Source organism: Daucus carota, chromosome 2 (assembly GCF_001625215.2).
Source record: "Daucus carota subsp. sativus chromosome 2, DH1 v3.0, whole genome shotgun sequence".
NCBI lineage: Eukaryota > Viridiplantae > Streptophyta > Magnoliopsida > Apiales > Apiaceae > Daucus > Daucus carota.
Window position 1 is genome coordinate 56,729,033 of NC_030382.2, and position 17,910 is coordinate 56,746,942.

General features: G+C 35.4%; 3 protein-coding genes across 5 annotated transcripts; 2 read left to right on the top strand and 1 right to left on the bottom strand.

The window, feature by feature from the left end:
* Nucleotides 1–775: 775 nt before the first annotated feature.
* On the top strand, nt 776–13,629 carry LOC108208690 (uncharacterized). Of its 3 annotated transcripts, XM_017379212.2 has the most exons (11): nt 905–1,046; nt 1,811–1,916; nt 2,002–4,609; nt 4,695–4,798; nt 4,939–5,008; nt 6,875–7,684; nt 8,399–8,601; nt 8,886–9,009; nt 9,777–9,983; nt 11,488–11,722; nt 12,702–13,629. In XM_017379212.2, exons 2-10 carry the CDS (start codon nt 1,870–1,872, stop codon nt 11,629–11,631), a joined length of 4,317 nt encoding a protein of 1,438 aa, XP_017234701.1. In that variant the 5' UTR covers nt 905–1,046; nt 1,811–1,869; the 3' UTR covers nt 11,632–11,722; nt 12,702–13,629. The 3 variants fall into 3 exon arrangements, with proteins under 3 accessions (XP_017234700.1, XP_063944463.1, XP_017234701.1); XM_017379211.2 differs by having other exon boundaries at nt 776–1,046; nt 1,811–4,609; XM_064088393.1 differs by lacking the exon at nt 1,811–1,916 and having other exon boundaries at nt 813–1,046.
* LOC108208692 (probable WRKY transcription factor 24) lies at nt 12,143–13,170 on the bottom strand. The gene is made up of 2 exons (XM_017379215.2): nt 12,677–13,170; nt 12,143–12,457 (listed from the first exon to the last, which is right to left on the bottom strand). The coding sequence occupies exons 1-2, from the start codon at nt 13,168–13,170 to the stop codon at nt 12,280–12,282; spliced, it is 672 nt and encodes a 223-aa protein (XP_017234704.1). The 3' UTR covers nt 12,143–12,279.
* A 2,834-nt stretch (nt 13,630–16,463) lies between the features above and the next one.
* On the top strand, nt 16,464–17,015 carry LOC108208693 (dirigent protein 22). Its single transcript, XM_017379216.2, has one exon. The coding sequence runs from the start codon at nt 16,464–16,466 to the stop codon at nt 17,013–17,015; it is 552 nt and encodes a 183-aa protein (XP_017234705.1).
* Nucleotides 17,016–17,910: the final 895 nt, after the last annotated feature.

Here is a 17,910-nt window from a genome sequence, read left to right on the forward strand (position 1 = left end):
ATAGGATTTAGGTACAATGCTTCAAAATCCCATTGAATTTGGTGGGATTTCAAAAAACTTAAAATACACTGAAGAATGCCACAAAATCCATCATTTTATGAAATGAAAAAAAATCCATCAGCATTTGAATACCATCAAATTTTAATGAATTTTAAACAATCCCAATTGAATACCATCGGATTTTAAAGCATAATTTAAAATCCCAATTGAATACCACCAGATTTTGTGGCATAATTTAAAATATCAATTGAATATCTTAAGATTTTAATGGATTTCAAACAATCCCAATCGAATACCCTCGGATTTCATGAATGCAAAAAAATCCTTTAAAATCCCAATCCAATACACCCCTCTGAATCACACCAAAAAACACACCAAGCTCTCACAAGGAGAGAATAAACAAAACCCAAATAAATTGGGAACAAAACTCACCCAAAAAAGATTTTATCAAACAAAGATACAATTTTAAAAGATAGAAATCCTTACCTGGGGAGGAGTATTATTGAAAAACAAAAGCAAAACAAAGTAAATAACTGATTTGGAGCTTTCCACCGGTGAAAACCGATGAAAGCCCCTCACGACGGTTAGGCAAAAGGAAGGAGCTTGAGAGTTTTTTTTCAAGGTTTGGAAGAGAGGCTCATAATTAATTAAATATTTTTTAAAATTTCTTTAAATGACAGTAGAAATAATTGATTATAATATAATTTTGTAAATTTTTTACCGGATGACCTAGCCGCACCTTTGACCGTAACTTCGATGATCAATTACAATATTAACCCTTTTTTCACTGCATTCTTTACCGCTCCGGTGCGTGACTTCTCCTGCTCCGATCCAAATCACATACAGGCACAAACATCGAGGCCAGAAGTGGGGAAAACAATATAACTCCGATGAACTGTAAATCGATAGCGTGTATCTGGTCCGACTGTCCACCGCCGCACAACGTCACTGCCGCCGCCGTACTTGATTCTCCGGCCACTCTCTACACCGGCGGTTCCGATGGCACTATTGTCTGCTGGAACATCTCCACTACTGTTTCCAACACTGTAAGTATTGCTAATGCTAATCCTCGATTAATCGTATCGGAGAATTATATTAATTTATCAAGAATACGTGTGCCTGATATGTCTAGGATCAGAGACAATAGTACTGTATGTTGTATTATCTGCACACATTGTGTTTGCATATCTGTCTCTGATCATTATTGTACTGTTTATATAAAATTGAGCTGTGAGCTAATCTAGTTTGATCATTTAGTTCAGGTTTTGAAGTGTATAAGTTGCGTGTGTGATTTTATGCTATTTTGATTGTTTGGTGAGCTTGCATTCGAAACTTTGATGTTACTGGATTATGGTATTGTATTTTGATCTGGCTAAAATTTCATTTTGTTCGATCTCTCTAAAGAGGAAAAATTAGCACTATGTTTTTTTCCTTAGTGTTGTCAAGGATACTTATTGATCGATTTGATAAAATTTTCTCTTCACGGAACCAACCTCTCTACTCTTCGAAATAGAGGTATGAGCTGCATTTATTTTACTCCTGGTAGTGAAATACAGTGGATATGTTTGATTCGGTTCTGGATTTTCCGGCGAAACTACTTATATGGGCGGCATTTTTTTTTCCTCAATCATTCGAGTTGTAATTTTTACTGAAGAACCTTGTTGGTTGATATTTATCACAGTGCTATATGCTTATGCTGCTTAGAAAATCGGTGCAATCTGAAATGGCTTTCTGTATTTATAATAAATTACATGTATATCAATCTTTTCAAAGTAGAAAAGAATACTTTAATGAATGTCTTCAATGTCAGGGCGTAATACCAATTGCGATGTTGTGTGGTCATGCTGCACCGATAGTCGATCTTGATATATGTTTTCCTGCCAGTATTCCTGGAGAAGAGAAAACAGGAGATTTAAGTAATGTGGCGCAGAACTCTAAATCAGTTAACTATGGTGCACTTTTTAGTGCTTGTTCTGATGGTGTATTGTGTGTTTGGAGCAGAGGCAGCAGCCACTGTAGGCGCAGAAGGAAATTGCCACCTTGGATGGGGAGTCCATCTATGGTCCAAGCATTACCTGAAAATCGGAGATATGTATGCATTGCTTGTTCTTTCACTGATTCAGGCCATCTATCTGAACAACACTTGCACGAATCTGCTGAAGTGGGGGAGGCATTAATTGACAAGGGAATGCAATCTGGAAAGCCTCCTAAGTGCAGCATTGTTATTGTTGATTCTTATAGTCTTACCATTGTACAAACCGTTTTTCATGGTAATTTGTCCATTGGGTCTTTAAAGTTCATGTCTGTAATCTTGCCTGTTGGGGATATTGAGACACAATCTGTGATGATGATAGACTCAGAAGGTAAAACTGAATTTTTATCTCTGCTGAAAGACTCTGACCTGAATGGGGAGAACCCAACTATCTTGCAAAGAAATTCCCTTGGCACGGAGTTAGGAGACTTAGTAAATGAGTCAAATGAGGGGGGTCTGGTGATATCATTTGCTACTGTTCGACAGGTTGTAGCCCTTGTATATAAGACCTATTGCGTATTTAGGTTAGTGAATGGTACAATAGTTGGAAAGGTTTCATTTTTAGATAGTCAACTTTGTGTTGGAGGTAGTGGCAATCTCTCACATGTCATAGGATGTATGTTCCTAGAACATGATGAGGCAGGGGCAAAAGCTTATTCTGAAGATTCTGAGAACATATTTGTAGAAACTTTTGCTGTTTGGAATAATAGAGGCTGTGCTATTCTGTATGATGTATCATACTTGAGTAATATTTTCAAGTTTGAGCCTGTTTCTTTGATCCCTGCTGTTTCACATCAAGCGGACATGACATTAAAACTTAGTTATCTTCAGCTCCACAGCTATCTGCTTCGTATCGAATCAGTTTGCTGTCAAATGGAAGAACCTTTGCCTTGGACACCACATGTCACTGTGTGGTTGTTGCCGCAGAAGCGTGATAAAAGGGGGAATTGTTGCGAGTGTGAAATGATTGGGAGAGGCAGTTTTCTTGAAAGTTGGGTTATTAGTTCCAGTTCATCACATAGAACTGTCGGTCTGAAAAATGATAGTGGTATGAATGGCATTGGTCAGGAAACAATTTTAACCTCTTTAAATACATGTAATCCATGCCCCATTACTGCAGATGTTGTACCTTTAAGTGATGGAAGTTATTGCCATTACCCAGAAAAAAGCCTTGTATCTTCTTCGATAGTTATATCTGAAAACTGTCATGCACCTTATGCCATTGTCTATGGCTTTTACAATGGAGAGATAGAAGTTCTGCAGTTTGATGAGTTCTTTGGAGGGCTGGATGCTTATGGGAGTCCTAGGAATAAATCATATTTACATGGCTCTAAACAGTATCTCTCAGGGCACACAGGTGCCATACTATGCTTGGCTGCACATAGAATGACTAGTATATCAGATAGATTGAATTATAGTCATGTACTAATGTCAGGAAGCATGGACTGCACAGTTCATATATGGGATCTAGACTCGAGCAATCTCATTATTGTGATGCACCAACATGTAGCTCCAGTATGCCAAATTATTTTACCCCCACCACTAACTGACCGTCCTTGGATAGACTGCTTCCTTTCTATAGGAGAAGACTCTTGTGTTGCTCTTGCTTCGCTGGAGACCTTGCGCGTGGAGAGAATGTTTCCTGGAAACCAACCCTGCCCCTCTAATGTGTTATGGGATACTATGAAAGGCTATGTAGCATGTCTCTGCTTGAGCCATAGAAGACCAGCTGATGGGATTGACAGCCTTTACGTTTGGGATATGAAAACAGGTGCTCGTGAGCGAGTTCTTCGCGGGACTGCTGCTCTTTCGATGTTTGATCATTTCTGTAGCAGCACAGATGTAAATTCTCTTTCTTTTGCTGCAATAAATTCGTGTACCCCGGCTTCCTCGTCGCACTATCCACTGGCTGCAGTTGCACCTTTTTCGCAATCCCACTTGAAAAACTCTAGAAAGGGGGTACCCTCCTCTCAGTTCTCCCCTGCTAATATGAAGATGGATGAACCTAGGACTTCCCAGATACATGCTAGCAAAAGAGATGTTGCAAATATCTATTCATCTAGAGTTTTAACCGACCAAAGCAAAAAAACAGCAGTTAAGTGTTCTTGCCCGTTTCCTGGAATTGCAACGTTAGGTTTTGACCTTGGCATGTTGATGTCTCTTAGTCACATATCCGAGTCCTCTGAAGCTGCAAGTGATATTAGTGAGAAACGACGTGTAGAGAATATAGGGGCTGACATGCCGAATGATGTTGACAAGAGAGGCGAATACATACTCAAAAAGCAGGAAGCTGAAGTACAGAGTACCCAGGACTTGGCTGCTAGTGATGATTTCGGCATTGAAGTTACCCCTCCTTTCACTTTGGGAAATAACAGTTGGGAAAGTACATTTGAAAAATATCTTCTTGGATTTAGCTTATCTTTTCTGCACTTGTGGGATGTGGATTGTGAGCTAGATAAGCTGCTAGTGACAGAGATGAAACTTAAGAGACCAGATGGTTTCCTTGTCGGTTCAGGTTTGCTGGGGGACAGAGGGTCTCTTACATTAACATTTCCTGCCCACAATGCCACACTTGAGGTACTGTATATAACTGCACTCTATGTTAGTACCAACTAGCAAGTCTATATTAGTTCTCCTAACTGACATGTTAACGACACTTCAGCTTTGGAAGTCATCATCGGAGTTCTGTGCTGTCAGATCTGTAACTATGGTTTCCCTCGCTCAGCACATGGTTAGCTTGTCCCCTTCATGTTCAACAGCAAGCAGGTACAGTTTTGTCTATTATTAAAAAGAAACATGTTTATATTGTGATCTATGATCAAAAATTAAAGTTGTCTCATACTTTTGTCATATTTATACCTATATATAAACTAAAGACCTCTATCTCCAACTCTCCCTCTTTCCAGTGTTTTAGCTGCATTCTATACACGCAACTTTGCGGAGAAAATTCCTGATATAAAGCCTCCTTTGCTCCAGGTAATGTTTAACTTTGATGGTATGTTTAGGATGGAGTTCTTAAATTCTTGTATTACTTTGATTATTATATAATTTCATTAGTATATATTCTGTTCTGGTGTTTCCACCATAAAATTTTGGACTTGTGGAATTGGGACACTTTGTTAGATTATGGGGTAGTAATAATGTTGGAGCTGGTTAATGAAAAGTGAAAACATATAGTTGGCTGACAGTATTCCTAAATTTATTAGGGAAGTGTGGTACACTCTGCACACCAATTCCTAATTTAGGAGCAGGTCAATTTTTGTTGTACACAGGGGTTTTTTTAGGGGAAAAAACCTGTGCTCAACAGGAAACAGACCAATTAATCACAGCAAGTGGGGGTGAACATGGGTTGGGTTGGGCGGGTTTTTGGAAAAAAACGACCCAACCCAATTAGTTCGGGTTAATAAAAACTTAACCCGTTAACTGAAAAAAATTTATCTAACCCAACCCTACCCAACCCAATTAATTCGGGTTGGGTCGGATTGGTTTGGGTTAAACTTGCGAAAATTATAATAAATAAAATTTAGTCATTCATCGCGACAGGAAAAAAAAAAACTCACTCGCACACCGGTAGCTAGTAACAGTCGGCATACATATTTATAGTTACTCAACTTCTATGAATCATTCACCAATATCAGTCGATGCGTAAGTTTTTGATCGAAGAAGGAAGCCTATTACATTGGTGAAACATTTAAACAATGGTGAAATAATAGGAAATTGTTGTATACACACTCAGTTATGAACTCTTATATATAATGTGTATATCAGTTCATTAACAAATCATTAATCATGTTCAAATTCCAAAAGTCATCATTTACATTTTATAGTTATCGAGATACTTAAAATTATTCATATTGCTGTTGTAAATGTATAGACACACTCTAGATAAATCAAATTTAGGTTAAAGATTGATTGAGATAAACTAAAAAATGTGAAATAGGTATGTAAATATTATATATATGTATATATATATATATAATCGGGGTGGGTTGGGTTAGTTCAGGGTTAAAATCTGTAAAACCCTGACCCAACCCAACTTAATCGGGTTTTTTAAAAATTAACCCATTTGTTTTTCGATTTTGAACGGATCGGGTTAATCGGCCTAAAAAAGGGTCGGTTTGGGTTGGGTTAGCGGGTTGAACGGGTTTATGTTCACCCCTGTCAGCAAGGTCTTCTACCGACTTGGTGACTTGTTAAAACTCCGCCTAGATCCATTTTCTCTCGAATGTAAAAATATTTTTTAGTGTATGTAATAATTTAATATAAGTAATTACAAAGTTTTCAGAATAATTTTACATATAAATAAAAAATAAGTGTATGCGGAAAAAAGTTTCTAATACACATATTAGAAAGTTTTCTGGTAGTGCGCACTGCTATATTGTTTTGATAGATAAGTAATCAGCACCAGGTAAATGCTGTCATCATATGTAGCATTTGTATGAAATGTCCGCTATTGCTTTGTCTTTTGGGTGGCTAGGAAGAGAATTGGGTAAACTGCTTCTTTACAAGTTACAGCCGTAATTTGCTAGGGAAACACCTAGATTTATTGTATAAGAGATGTCCCTCCGTTATAAAATCATATCAAGGTTCCAAATATTGTAAATTATGGGTGCTAGTGGTAAAGGGAGTGGAAGCAAGCCTTTGGCCTAGTATTGCTTGGTATATGCTTTAGTTTTTGTTCTCTGGCATTTCATTCACCCGTTTTGCAACATCATTAGATGTTTACACAATTAAACATTATTTTTTGTTAGTTGGATATATGTGTGTGTGTGTGTGTGTAATTTATTTTCCATATTGCCATAAGATTTGGAAATATCTGGCAGCCTAATTTTTGTTTCACAGCTTTTGGTTAGTTTATGGCAACATAAAAGCGAACATGTTCGTATGGCTGCACGCTCTCTTTTCCATTGCTCTGCTTCACGGGGAATTCCTCTACCTTTGTGTAGGGAGAAATCAAATACTTTTGCAACACTTGTGAGATTGGAGAATGATAAAGTGAATAGTGGAACTAAGTACTCCACTACAGATGAACGATCAACACACAATCTAGGATTTGATGGACAGCCTGGAGAAGAGGTTTCTCCGGCCAAAGAATCGGAAATACTTGCTTGGATAGAAACATTTGAAGAGCAAGACTGGATCTCTTGTGTTGAAGGAACAAGCCAAGATGCAATGACATCTCATATTATTGTTGCAGCGGCTTTGGCTTGTTGGTATCCTAGTCTTGTCAAGCCAAATCTTGCTATGTTAGCTGTTCATCCTTTAATGAAATTAGTAATGGCAATGAATGAAAAATATAGTTCCACTGCAGCAGAGATTCTGGCAGAAGGCATGGAGAATACATGGAAGGCCTGCATTGCCTCTGAAATACCTTGTTTGATTGGTGATATATATGATCAGATAGAGTATTTGAGTGGGACATCTTCCAACTCAAGGCCACATAATCCATCCCCTTCCCTTAACATTCGGGAAACTTTGATTGGGGTCCTACTTCCAAGTCTTGCAATGGCTGATGTACAAGGATTTTTGCAAGTGGTAGAACGTCAGATCTGGTCTACTGCATCTGATTCACCTATTCATGTAGTATCTCTTGTAGTTCTCACTCGGATTGTGCGTGGTTCTCCAAGAAACTTGGCTCAATACCTTGACAAGGTCAGTGTAAAAACAGTGTTTTACTTATTGCACCCGAAAAACACCCCCTGGATATGGATAAATATACAATTCAGATATGTGTGTATGGAAGTAGCTATGTCTAGAAAGTAGTAAGCAAATATGTTGTGCCTATTGGAACTTCTTTAATTTATTTTACAGAGATGAATAAAAGGCAATATGCAAGAGTGGTGAAGAGTAATGGAAATAAAGTATTTAAAGATTTTGAAAAGCCGAGCTGTAAAGTTGGGAAGTTGTGATAAAGTTACTTTAAGTAGAGTTCATAAACCATGCCTTGTACTGTTGTAGTCCATTAATTGTCGTGTTAAGGACAATGAATCAAGACTTGAGCTCTTATTAAGGAACAAGTAGTTGGAAATCATGGTGAACTTTGTTTTTTTAGTATATTTACACTTTAAAAATATTTAGAAAAGTATATATACTAGTATATATGCTGGTTCAGTGATTTTGTAGCTTCTTGCTTGTTCACTCGCTCAATAGCTCTTATCCATTGTCTTCAGGGGTCGATCCTTATCATTTAAAATGAAGTTAAAAACCTTCATAATTTTCTTGCTTCGTTGGTTCCATTTGTTCATTTCCACAGACTTCACAACAATCATTTTTTTGGCTTACTTGTAACTCTCATAACAGCATTACCCATCTAAGAATTGTCCCAATCCTTTCCATGCCATAATCTAACTTCTGTCAGATATACAGGTGATAAATTTTGTTTTAATGACTATGGATCCTGCAAACTCAGCAATGCGAAAGATATGCCTTCAAACTTCACTGGTAACATTAAAGGAAGTTGTACGTGTATACCCCATGGTAACCCTGAATGACTTGTCAACTCGGCTGGCTGTTGGAGATGCATTTGGGGAACTTAACAAGGCTAGCATTCGGGTATATGATATGAACAGGTAATATATATTTGTTGTACATAAATCTCAAGTAGATATTTTTCCCCAGCTCTGCTGCTGACTATAAGTTGACATGATACTATATCTTATTTAAACTCAAATCGATCTGCTTTCCTTCTTTTCTGTGGAGTTTAGCAATAATAAGTTTCTTGTGGAAAGGAGACCGAACATTGATCTTGCGCCCTAGTCTCTCCCTATATGTATATCATTCTCCTTTTTTGTGGAGAATATAATTGACCAAACAGCTGTTTATAGATTGTTCCTGACAAACATCTCATGTAAAGTATGGCAGCAATAAAGATCTTAGATGCAAGCGGGCCTCCAGGACTTCCTAGTTTACTTGGGGGAGATTCAGAACTATCAGTAGCTACTGCAATTTCAGCTCTAAGCTTTTCACCGGATGGAGAGGTACTTCTATAGAACTTTGGTAACTCATAAAGTCATGTTCAACTCCTGCTGTTTAATGTGATTGCATGTATGCTTTAGCCTTTACATCAATCATAAAAATTGCTACTATTAGCTTCTTTATATACCATATTGGATTGACCTAAACTTAGCAAAGTGGTATTTAAAATCTTTGTAAAAGTAGTAAAGTGTTTCTGTCTGTAGATTTCTTTGTTATTACTGAGTATTTAGTTTTTTCCTTTGCTTTAAATATGTTAGTTTTGAATTCTCCTCACGGCCTTTAAATTCATGCCTGACATACTTCATAGCTCAACCAACCATTGCTCGAATAATTCGCACTTCATCAAGTCATAGATCGTATCCTGAAGTCATTTTGAAATATCATTGCACCATATGCTTGCAATTCTTCCCTTCATCTGCCAGTGAACCTTTATGTGACAAAGATAAAAGCATTAAATGATGCTAAACATGAAGCTGTAACATTCGTTTTCTCATATTGTGAAAATACGCTTGAATTACTAGCATGTAGAGGTCATTGCTAAGGAAGCTGTTAACTCATTTTTAGTGTAATCTTTTCTTAATTTTTTTGCACTATATGCTGATTGCCAAACTTGTATCGCAGAAATATTTAAGAAGTTTTATCGCAATAATGTGTTTTTGAATATACAGTCTTGTCACCAGGTCTAACGAAATTACTGTCCACCGAACTGTTACTCTGTCTCAGATACTGCAAAATTAGCTCATGACTTGCAAATTTTGTCTAATGGCAGGGGCTGGTAGCTTTTTCAGAGAATGGTTTAATGATCCGGTGGTGGTCACTGGGATCTGTATGGTGGGAGAAACTTAGCCGAAATCTTGCTCCTGTCCAGTACACTAAATTAATATTTGTTCCCCCTTGGGAGGGTTTTTCACCTAATTCCACTAGGTCAAGCATAATGGCAAGTGTACTTGGAAATGGGCGACATGCCGGCTCTCAGGTACTATTTATGCATTTTAATCCATGAGTACTCTTTGCTTATTTCAATAATTGAAATCTGATCAAGCAAGATATTGATGTAGTAAAAGAAAATTTTTAGTTGTCTGCTAATTTCAAATGTCAGTCCCAAAAGATAGTGCAGGTACTTGGTCGCATGCCATTGTGTGATAATACTGGGTCAATTTATTGCCAACCTCAATAGTGTTGGTTTTTGTGTCTGTCTGTACCTGTTGTATTTGATTAGATGACCCCATCAAAACATGAGTCGTTTTTAATCCAGGTCAGTTGCTGAGGCAGGTTTACATATATCTTTATCAGTTTGTCCTAATGCAACTAGATGCGTCACCTTAGGTCGCTAGAAGCTCGCCCGAAAGCTAATGGAATGCAGTAACAATTAATACCAGTCTTAAGGCTGATACACTCACATTTAATTCAATGTAGCAGTCTTTTCAGTTCGACATTGGGTGTTCCACTGTCACTGTTTCTGAGACGAAGAAAGAATTGTATCTCTGGATATGTAAATTCGAAGTTTGAATCTTGTTGCATCTTGATATATCATAGAGAAGTCGTCTTTGAACCATTCTCATTTCATGTGGGAGCTCCTATTTCTCAATCAAAAGTCAGATGCCATTCCTTTTCTAGTCAGGCATGTATAGTTGTTTGGGCAGCATGTGTACTTGTTGGGTCTTATCCCTTTTTGGTGAAACAGTCCCTTGAATCATATTAGTGTTGGTAGCAAAACAATGGCAAGGAAACAAAGGCGTAATCTGGATGAAAATTAATGACAAATTACACATGACAAATATTAGCGTGGTTTGATAATTTTCTTACTCCACAAGATGCCCTAAATTTGCATTTATCTCTTCTGTCTCCTCAGTCCTCTCTCAAAGAGTCTGTTAGGGTTTGCAATTACTTGAGAGTATATATGAGACAAAAAAGTTGAGTCAACTAAATATCCAGGTCATAGCAGAAAATCCAAAGCCGAGGCGCTGAGAGGCTGAGCCTAAACTAAAAGTCAGGGCCTTGACATATGACCTCAAGACCCTTAGCTCAGGGTATTGAGAATGCTGTTTTTTGTCCGGTCGCGGAGCCTGCAGTTCGGTCTCCTGAACCTTCTAAACATACAATCTACAAACTTAACAAAAAGTTGCTCCATATCTTAAGTTAAATTATCAAGTGACCAATTTCACCTTTGTGCATACATTGTGTGCTTGCTGAACTGCCACTTCCTAGTAAAGCTTAATAAAATTAAGAGCCTGGAGTTACAATAGTAGCCTATACTCATCAGGATGATGGTGATCTGTCTGAACCATCTTATGTTGCATCTTTATGGTAATTAATTTACAACTTAGCAGTTCTATTTGGCAACTTGTTAATGTTTTTCCTAATGTTTCAATTGACCGTGAGAGTCCTTTTAGGCTTAATCTCCCAACCATCATTGGTCATGATTCTTTATTTCTCTTAGATATCAAGTATTAGGAATAATGCCTTAAACCATGTTGCAGGAAAATGCAAGGGCTTCAACTGAAACAGACAGGTTAAAGCTCTTGATTCACAATCTGGATTTATCATATCGTCTGCAATGGGTTGGCGAAAGAAAAGTATTACTTACCCAACATGGCCGTGATTTAGGCAGTTTCCAGTTATAAGATAAAAGTCCAAGTTACAGAAACTATAGCTTGGAGATAATTTCTTTGCATATATTATGAAGAGTTTCAGATGAGAACTCCATTTGCACAGGTATACTTCTCCTTTTAAATGTATTCTTTTGAGGGATGATAAATTCATCATTAATTAAAGCCCTCACAAGTCACACCATAAGCCTCTCACGCTCTTGCCTAAAGTCCACATATGGGTTTCAGGCTTTCAGCACAGTAAGACAAAGCACACATTTTTGGTTTTCCCCTCCATCTCCCTCTATCCTGCTTCTCACGCCATTTCTATAGTGTTTTCTCATCTTTTCTTTCTCCTTCCGGAGGAAGTTGCGGAAGTTTGTAATATGTTAGTTGAATAATTTTTTGGCAATAAATATACTTGTCTATGATAGTGCTTGATAGATTCATTTGTGTGTGTGTGTGCGCGCACCTATTATTAATCTTTTGCCTTGAGCCTGGACTGTAACCATTACCCATTTCAAGGCTTGTTAAAGAATAAAAGAACTTGTAAATTGACACATAATAAAATGGATTAGAAGTCATTGACATTAAGATAAAAACTACATACTTACATGGTTAGCAATGAGAAACATAATACTTTGAACAGAGGTGAATGTACTCTGTGTGTGTGTATACAATTAGCTAGAATCTAGAGAGAAACTGAAGTTGCCTGAGAAGGGGACTGAGGGTCTCCATTAATTTCTCGCAAGGATGGTTATGAATTCCTTCATAAGTTGTCACTACAACACTGTTATCTTTGGAAAGACGCTGGATTTGCTTCTTCACATTGCAGGTGTGATGTGTGCATCGGTAGTAACTCCTTTATTACAACAGAATATCATATTAGACAATACCAAGAGAAATTCTTGTAATGACATATTATGTCAAAAGTAACTAAACTTGCATATTTGTTCCCTATTTATTTTGTGTGCATACTTGTGTGTGTGGGTCTGTATGTTTACATATGTATCCATATAACGTTGTTTTTTAAGCAATAAATGGTAACATCTATAGATGAAAGAGCAGAAATAACATATACCGTGGTTGTTTGCTATGCTTAACAGATTTCTGGCCATATTTGCGCCACTTGTAACCATCATCAAGAATGTCCTCGGAGCTCCGTGTATGAAATGCAACCCTTGGAGGAATAGGTTTCTTGGTTTTACCTGTACCTTTCCTTTTGTTTATGCAGTTATTCTGACAGTCTCCTCCTCCACTGCTAATATTTGGAGTGTTATCCATAGAAGATAGTACTGGCGCACAGGTTGATGGCGGCATTTGGTTGCAATCTTCCATGGGCTTACTATTGATCATAGCGCTCATCCAGTCTATATTCTCCATAGCAAATTGAGAGTTTTGTGTTACAAGTGAACCATTAGTTGGGTAATATGGGTTTTGCGACATTGATGGGAATATTAGCGAGGAATTAAGAAAGTGTGGAAAGATATCGTCATTATTATCATCGGCAATAACATTTTCGGTCAGAAACGGAGGTGGCGGTGGAGGTGGTGGTGGTATTGAATCTTCATCCATTAGAATCCAGTATTGAGTATTGATCAGCGAGAATAGATTGCTAATCAGATGATGAGTGATAATGGAACTCTATATCAGATGAAGGGAGCGAGTTCTGTATGTGCATCAATCCTAAGCAAACATTTGCCTTTGATCTGACATTCGAAATATAGAGAATATACAACCATGTGATAACAAGAGTATGATGTTTGAGCACTCGGGAATATAAATATGTTGATGTCTATACACAGAGTCAAGGGAGAGCAAGGTAGCTTCCCGTTTAAGGTGTATAGCTATGGGAAGGCCCTGGAACTAGCTTGTACCTTTGATAAAAGCCAACTACAGTTTACCTACTTTCTGTTCAACTGCCCTAATAGAAGAGATACCTAGCTAACTAAGTATACTTGTAAGTTGTATGTTATTACCCCTGCATGCATTTGATACACAAAATGAAATTATATACTATTATCTCTTGATGTACTTCTATGATGTCTATCTAACATATATTGATGAGTCAAAGTAGGCGTGTGTGTTACTACTTGCTAATCTACTTATTGAGCATCGGTTTAATCAAGAAAAGTTAAGGGGGTTAAAAAATCTTGTTGTGGTTAAACTAACTAGTTTATGATGTTTGAAGTATGGTCAATCTATTTGGTTTCGTGGTGGTTTAGAAAATGAAAACCCGCACGCCCGCTCCTCATCTTGTAAGGCAAGCTTTTATATGAAGCTTTACTCCTGAAACGCCATCTAAACAAATGCTATTTTAGTTTATTCTGATTCTTCTTATCGCTCGATGTTGAGATGTCGCGAGAAAAGAGTTGTATTATTTCCCCCCAATATTCATAATGTAACCTGTTCACAAAATTTTCAATTAAAATTTAATATATAAACTTCATTGGAGACTCGGAGAATAATCACAATTTCTAAATTCAGTTACTAAAATAATTAAATTAGTTAATTATATAGATTGTTTATAAGTTATTTTGGATATTATTATCACTTTAATTAACATCTATCGACTTTGATCATCACTAATATCAACATACTAATTGTTAATTGCTGCATATCGTGTATATGCAAGAATAATAAAATTAAAAAAAAAATCGTACCTGCTATATTGATTGCTTGATGTTTAAAACAATATTCGCTGAACCGAATAATTTTCTGAATTACTAAATCAGATTAAATCGAGTGGGTCTACTAATCTTCAATGCAAAATGCTCTTCGTAAAACTTTTTTCTGCTAATTTATAAATTAATTTTGAAATATCCTTAAACTTCACTCATTAGCAAATTGAACATTAAATTGTTTAGGAAAAACAATGCTCGTTTACAAATTACAATCATGTTCCAAGTTATTTTGACTAATTGTCATGTGAATGCGTATTGGAAGACACTACTAGATTCCCAAGTTGTTCTTTGAAGACAAAATTATCAATAATTGTAAGCATTAATCCATGTGAATCACGCATATGTTGCAAAGATTAGCGGCTCAAAGTTATGGAGTAACCTAGGTTTAGGAAACTAACTTCTAATAATACTTTATTTATGTAGATCTATATCATAATTACCATCAATGTTCTGTATTTCTCAAACCGTAAACTTCATATATAGGTTTGTTACATGTAAATGTAATGTACTCTGGTAGGTGGGCGTTAATCCGGAAGTCCACCTAAAAAATTCTATGAATGACAAATTTGATTTTACACAGAAAAAAACAAGGGCACCAGCTAATAAGCTGTTTTTCAGTACATATTTAAGTATAAAAGTCAACAGTTGTTTGACTGATGTATATATTATGTGAAACATTTTGCGAGTATGTCAAAAACAGAGTGCTTATATAAATAAAACTAGATGGACAATTATAAATTTAAATTTCTTGATGCTTCTGTTATCACCATACCATATTATTACTATACCAACTTATAAATGCTTAAAACATTTATCTTATTATATATTTTAATATATTTTTTATTTCGAACATATATTAATATTAAAATAATATTTGTATTTTAATTAAATATATTTTTAAATAATTAACATATTTAAGATAATATATTTTTATTAAATATATTACATAAATTTTTTTTATCATGTTCAATAATTACTAATAATTAAAAGACTTATATATAAATAGAATTGAGATATATGTCTTAACTAGTATGTTTAAATATATTATATTTAAAACAAAAACACTCAAAAAAGTATATATTATAAATAAATCCATACATAAGCTCAAAATATTTATTAAAATATGTTAGTTACATAGACACAAATACCAATTCACCTATCACATTTTATAATATTTCATTTTATTATAATACAAGATAAAGCCGAGGTTTTGGTAAGTGTTTTATGGCCCTAAGTAAGAGGTTTAAGGCAAAATTAGATATTTGGGATGATTCAGAAGTTTCACTACTAAAATCCTCTAATATAAATGTTTGGCAGTTAGGGGATTGAAATGGAGGTTTTGACAAAAAGCTAATTTTGAAAAGTAGCTTTTTGAGTTAGAAGTTTTGCTTTTATGTCAGAAAAAACTAATCAATCACTTATTAACCAAATAGTTTTACAGATAATTCCCAAACAGGACCGGTAAGTAATCTTGAATATCATAATTAATAAATCATTAATATCTTCCAACTTTACACTGATTCTGCTTATAATTATTATATTTTAGAACATATTGTACTGTGATTTATAAAAATAATTACTTAATTTTAGTTGTCGATATATAGAATTATTATAGAAAAAATTGAAACTGAAACTATTTAATTATAATTCATGTGATTTTGAATTATAATTTATATCTAAAATTATTTTATTTTCTTTTCTTGACAAAATTTGTATCTAAAATTATTGATGATTAATACGTAACTATTTTAGTAGTCACAATTTTATTGGACTTTTTTTGGTATAAATGTCTAAACTCGCAATTTTTTTTTTTTTTTTTGACAAAATGCATTGAATAAACACACATAGCGTCAGAATTCTGGACGGGAACAGGAACGAGAGAATATCATTAAGAAGTTCACTGTATATTAAAGCCATGTTACTGATCATGTTAGATACTATTTGACCTCTTAGTGAGATTCGAATTTAGAAACTGTCAACTTCTTGACTTGTAAAAGTAGATTTACTACGCTCCCTCAACTCTCATTCTTAGAATACCTACCGGTTATAACTACAGTACCCTTTCTGCTCTGGTTCAGTATAAATACATGACCTGTCCTGAAAGAAAATTTCGTCAGCAAAATCCGTATTATTATTAGCTTCCCTTCTAAAAAATAGAGCCTCATCCCAACTACATTTAATTATATGGGATCATCAAAGTTTCCTCACACAAAGCTGTCACTCATGCTAACATTGTTTCTAGCCATCTTCGCATGTGCAGAATCAACGCTTGATCATGGTTTTCTTCAAGAAACCAACATAACTCTCTACGTTCATGACTACTTTTCCGGCCCAAATGCAACAACCATCGCTATTGGCAACCCATCCGATGACCACTGGGTTTCCGATAATTTTGGCGCAATGTATTGCAAAGACAGTCCCATGACTGAGACGGCTGATCCCGAGTCTGATTATGTAGGGCGGGCTCAAGGCACTTTTGTGAGTGCAGCCTTGGATGGGTCAAGTAGCCAAGTAGTCCTGTCACTTGTGTTCGAGACAAATCAATTCCAGGGCAGTACTCTACAGGTACAAGGTGCTGGTGCTCAATTCCAGAGGGTTAGAGAGCTGTCTGTGGTGGCTGGCACAGGTGAATTTCGATATGCTAGAGGTTATGCCACGTCTGAGACTATTTATTATGATCGGGAGGCTAATTATTCAGTTGCTGAGTGGAATATCACAATGGAGCATTATAACTAATAACTGCATATATAAGTTGCAGTCATGTTATTCCTATTTATATTTAACATATCAGTAAATAAAACTTAATTATCAAAACCTGCAGGTTTTGGTGATCAGTATCTACTTGTTATCCTATGAGTCACATGTCATCTGCCTTGGCAAATAGACTGCAGAGATCTTCTTCAAAGTCTCCTGCTGATATATATGGAGGCGTGCATAATAAATATCATGCATGCATGATTCAGTTACTTCATGCTTTAATTTGCTGGTGGAGTGATATTATTGCTAATTATGAATGTCCTTATTCTATTGTATAAGTACGTTTTAATATACCCGGGCGTTTGATAAAGCTATTTATAAATGAAATTTAATTTTTGATTCATAATGTTAGATGTTTTCTTAATATATATTACTTATTAGATATAAATATTATTAATATAATGATAAATTATTATAAATTATTTTTTAAAAATGATTATATACATTATTTTAAAAGCAAATTTTTAAAAGTAAATAAATAAGTCACTTAATTTTTACCTTATGAGATTTTGACTTGTAAGTCACAAGTTTACTCACAACACTGAATAAGTTGCTTATCACTTCAAAACGAATAATATAGGTTTGACTTAACCTAAAAAAGTATTTATTTCGGTATATAAAAGTGAAATTTTTTTTAAAATTTATTAGTTTAGAAAATTTTTGAAATTACAACTTATCGGACACAAAAATTAATAATATAATAACAAAATTTATAAAATTGGCCCTTTTCATTTTCGTAAAACCAAATTTAATTTGAAACAAAAATAAGTTACTGAAAAATTAAAATATTCAACCTATCAGATATTGATTTTATATATTATTATCTTTTTTGAAAACAACATATATATTATTTACAAGCCCGTCAAACACCTCG